Source organism: Schistosoma mansoni (assembly GCF_000237925.1).
Source record: "Schistosoma mansoni, WGS project CABG00000000 data, chromosome 1 unplaced supercontig 0135, strain Puerto Rico, whole genome shotgun sequence".
NCBI classification, from domain to species: domain Eukaryota; kingdom Metazoa; phylum Platyhelminthes; class Trematoda; order Strigeidida; family Schistosomatidae; genus Schistosoma; species Schistosoma mansoni.
Window position 1 is genome coordinate 144,200 of NW_017385993.1, and position 3,891 is coordinate 148,090.

Consider the following 3,891-nt stretch of genomic DNA (forward strand, 5'->3'; position numbering starts at 1 on the left):
ATCGACAGCAGTCACAACTTTCACTCGTTACGAGTGGTCAAATACCGGGACTCACTGCCGCCTGAGGTAGTCCGAGCAACTCCCCAGAAGCCCTTCAAAAGAAAAATTGACATTTTTCTGTTGGGAGTAATGATGGTAACTCATCGTGATTTACTAGTACTTCTTTTCGTTCCTTTAAACACATCAAGATTTCTACCTGGAAGCGTCGGTGACCTGCTGCTACTAGATACTGAAATTTACTGAGCGAAGGATTCGTCTTTTACTTCTAGAACCATTTGAAGCATTTGAATCGCACCTATCAACTGCTAAGAACGAATTTCAGCAACCCAGATACAGTTCACAATGAATAAACAATAAGGTTGGTGAAGACTGAAAGGCGCCGACAGTGAACTCAAGGTCAATGCAACGCTTAGATGATTCTGAACTGTCAAAGCCTCCATCGGAAGTTTTAGAGATCATTTGCAAACTAGGAAAGGGTTCTTATGGTAGCGTTTACAAAGCCAGATATAAAGCGAATGGTGGGATAGTTGCTGTAAAGAAGGTGTGTAACCAGCCTACCATATAAACGCCTATTATAACAAATATATCTATTAACTTGAATGCTTATATCCAGATTTGAGTGCTTTTTCGATTTTCACCTACAGACATGCTTTATAACTAAATTTGTTTTGATGGTAATACTGTTTCAAGGGTTTTGATTGTGCTCATATGATAATTTATACAGTTCACATCGATTCGGGTCAAAATTATTGCTCCCTATCACTAATGCAATCAATTATTAACCGTTAAAAAACACATGCGCTGATAATAATGTGAATAAAACTAAATTTCTACACCTAAAGTTGCTCTCAAGGGGGAAACCTTCAAGATACGTCGGATATTACAATGAAGAGCATTGCTTAAGTAGTATTAGATCTCTAGGAAGATCATAACGGACTACCGTGGGATTGCATCTCTTTACATCACTCCACTGCCTTGTGGATCAGACCTTTAAGTTGAAGGCTACGGGTGTGGCCTCCGAAAAGAACTACCTGCCTTGGTCTGGGTACCCATGCAGTATTCCAGCCCTCATACAAACCAAATGACTTGTGTGGCGCATATGTATTTGGTGCCTCCTTGTACCAATGTCTTTGTTAAAATAAATAAATAATAGATGAAGTCTTATAAAGGTTTGATGATAAATAATGAATACAACTGCTTCTCAGTAATCGATCTTACGTTTTATTGCCCAACGTCTGTGTATTTCTGCTGTGTTGCAAAATCCATGTTGCATTTCATTATTATTCGATATTTCAGGTTGCCTCCAAAAATTTACACTAGTTCTAAACTGGTTAACACTGCTTGTCAGGTAGGCTGTTGAACAACACATAACATGTCTCACTCGCCCTAGTCAACGAAATTCCACCTCGCTATTAGCATAAGACTTCTATCTATAACTGTACACGTGATTTCAGCATCACTTACTCGTTTATTCCACCTTGCCAAATCAGTGCTTTAAAGGCTTATGGATTACCTAATGGGGTTTTAATTTTCTAAAATAAATATCGCTTTCCGAAGTGCATGATTTCTATTAGGGCAGGACGATGGTATAAGCGGAGTCTGTTCTTAGTACGCATTACACTTCTATCGCTAGAGCTATCGTATTTATGGGATTAGAGCACAATCTCAGCTTGCTAACCAATATTTTCAATTAAATTTGGGTTCCGTCTTTCTTTTCAAGTAGTTAGTAAATGAAATGTCTCATAAAGACAACTGATGTCATCCCCATAAATAAGCGTTTCAGGGCACCCTGGGTTGTTACAAAGGTATGTTATGTCAAGGATCTCAACCACCTCACAGTATGACCTTTCATTGTTAGCCACTAAATAATAAGTCATGTAGTAATGAAATGTTAATCTTTCAATCCTATTCGCTCCTTTTGAACCGTATCCCGTGTTTATACTTCCATTGTTTTCGGTACTTTTCTCCGTCTGAGCTTCTCATTTCGTTGAATTCTGCTTGTTGTGTTGATGTAATGTTTGAACTTCAGTCAATATACATCCATTTCAGACTGTACTCTGATAATTTGCTAGGTGACTGAAATATCAAAAAAGTCCTAATATATTTAACTAGTATGAGATTTTTATTGTATAACATAATGTTAAGAAAGAACTCACTATAATATTGAAGTTGAAAACAAAAGGTTCAGTGTCTTCCGTTCAATACTCTACTCTTTCATGTCTATTATTTCACAGGTGCCTGTTGACAGTGACTTAGCTGATATAGTTAAAGAAATATCAATTATGCAGCAATGTGACAGCCCATTCATTGTAAAGTGCTATGGTAGTTTATTTGACAGTCAAGATTTATGGATATGTATGGAATATTGTGGTGCTGGTTCAATAGCTGATATTATGCGTCTGAGAGGTAAAGCCATTGGTGAAGAAGAAATTGCTACTGTACTACATTACAGTCTATGCGGTTTGGATTATTTACACCAGGTAAGTCGTTAATATATCAAAATAATCTACTCATTGAGAACTTGTGATTATTCGTTAATTTTGGTAGGTGATTGATAGCTCCCAAATGCCCTGGTACGGCCGAGAGTGGGGAGAGTCCGCTCTCCCTCTCCAAATGCTCTCACATGGCCATGCGTATATAGCCTCTGCCAGGGAAGTCCTACTCACTGCCTTCTCGTGGTGGGCTGGGGTGTTGTTTACGAAATTGAGAGGACGAAAAGAGAATGTCCGGTGCTTTAACCGGGTTGGTGGATATGGAGGATCCTTCTAGGGGAGTTGAAAAACCCTGATTCCATGGGTGCACATGGGCTCCAGTATCCTGAAGTAACAAATGGCGTATGAACCGATCGTTGGTCACCGGCTACCATGGGACTGCATCTCCTTACGATGCTCCACTGCCTTGTGGATCAGACCTTTAGGTCAAAGGCTCCGAGTGTGGCCTCCTAAGAAAACCACCTGCTTCAGTTTGGGCACCTGAGCAGTATCACAGCCCTCACACAAATCAAATGAGATTTGTGAGGCGCATATATATCTGGTGCCCCTTTGTACCAATATTTATATGTTTAAATAAATAAAAATAAATAATGGTAATTGATTTTAAATGGAGATCGATTGTAAATTATTTAACTGCTAATTTTGCGCATGAACAAGTTTTAGGTTCACAAATCGACAGTCATTTAGTAGGGAAGGTAGTAATTTGTTAATTTTTATGACTCAGGATCCACCGAACTATAATGTGCGACACAATATTCAATAAACTATCATCCTATCGGGTTTGACTATTTAAAGGTGAATTATATTTCAGGTTTAGTATTTGTCAACATCAGTCATCAAGATAATAATCCCTCCTTTATATTTAAGCCTCGTTTGTTCAGTGGTTCTATCAACAAAGCTCTTTTCAAAGGTACGAACATGCTTTAGTCGTTAGGATATATGAAGTAATGTACATATCATGTACAGGCTCGTATAGACAGTTGCTTTTGTTATTAGAAGTCAAGTAGTGAAACTACTGAGCTGCAAAACAATTTTTTACTCCCTAGACAAATTTTTAAATATTTTCAGATGTTTTGAATCATTTCATAAAATTGGTTGCCTGTGTTAGTATTCTTTCTGGTGGATTCATCTATTTGTTTTATATTTTCGCTTATAGATGCGAAAAATTCATCGAGATATCAAAGCGGGTAATATACTACTACTCAATTCGGGTGCTGCTAAATTAGCCGATTTTGGTGTGGCGGGTCAATTGTCTGATACTCTGGCCAAACGAAACACTGTCATCGGAACACCCTATTGGATGGCTCCTGAAGTTAGTTCTGTCATATATATATATATATATATATATATATATATATATATATATATATATATATATATATTCAAAAACAATGTCTAG

At 37.6% G+C, this 3,891-nt stretch overlaps 1 protein-coding gene across 1 annotated transcript; it reads left to right on the plus strand.

Moving 5' to 3' along the window:
• Window positions 1-400: 400 nt before the first annotated feature.
• Window positions 401-3,891, plus strand: Smp_094090 (serine/threonine kinase; the record flags this gene model as incomplete). Its single annotated transcript, XM_018791658.1, has 3 exons — window positions 401-541; window positions 2,235-2,480; window positions 3,649-3,891. The coding sequence occupies 3 exons, from the start codon at window positions 401-403 to the stop codon at window positions 3,889-3,891; spliced, it is 630 nt and encodes a 209-aa protein (XP_018645175.1).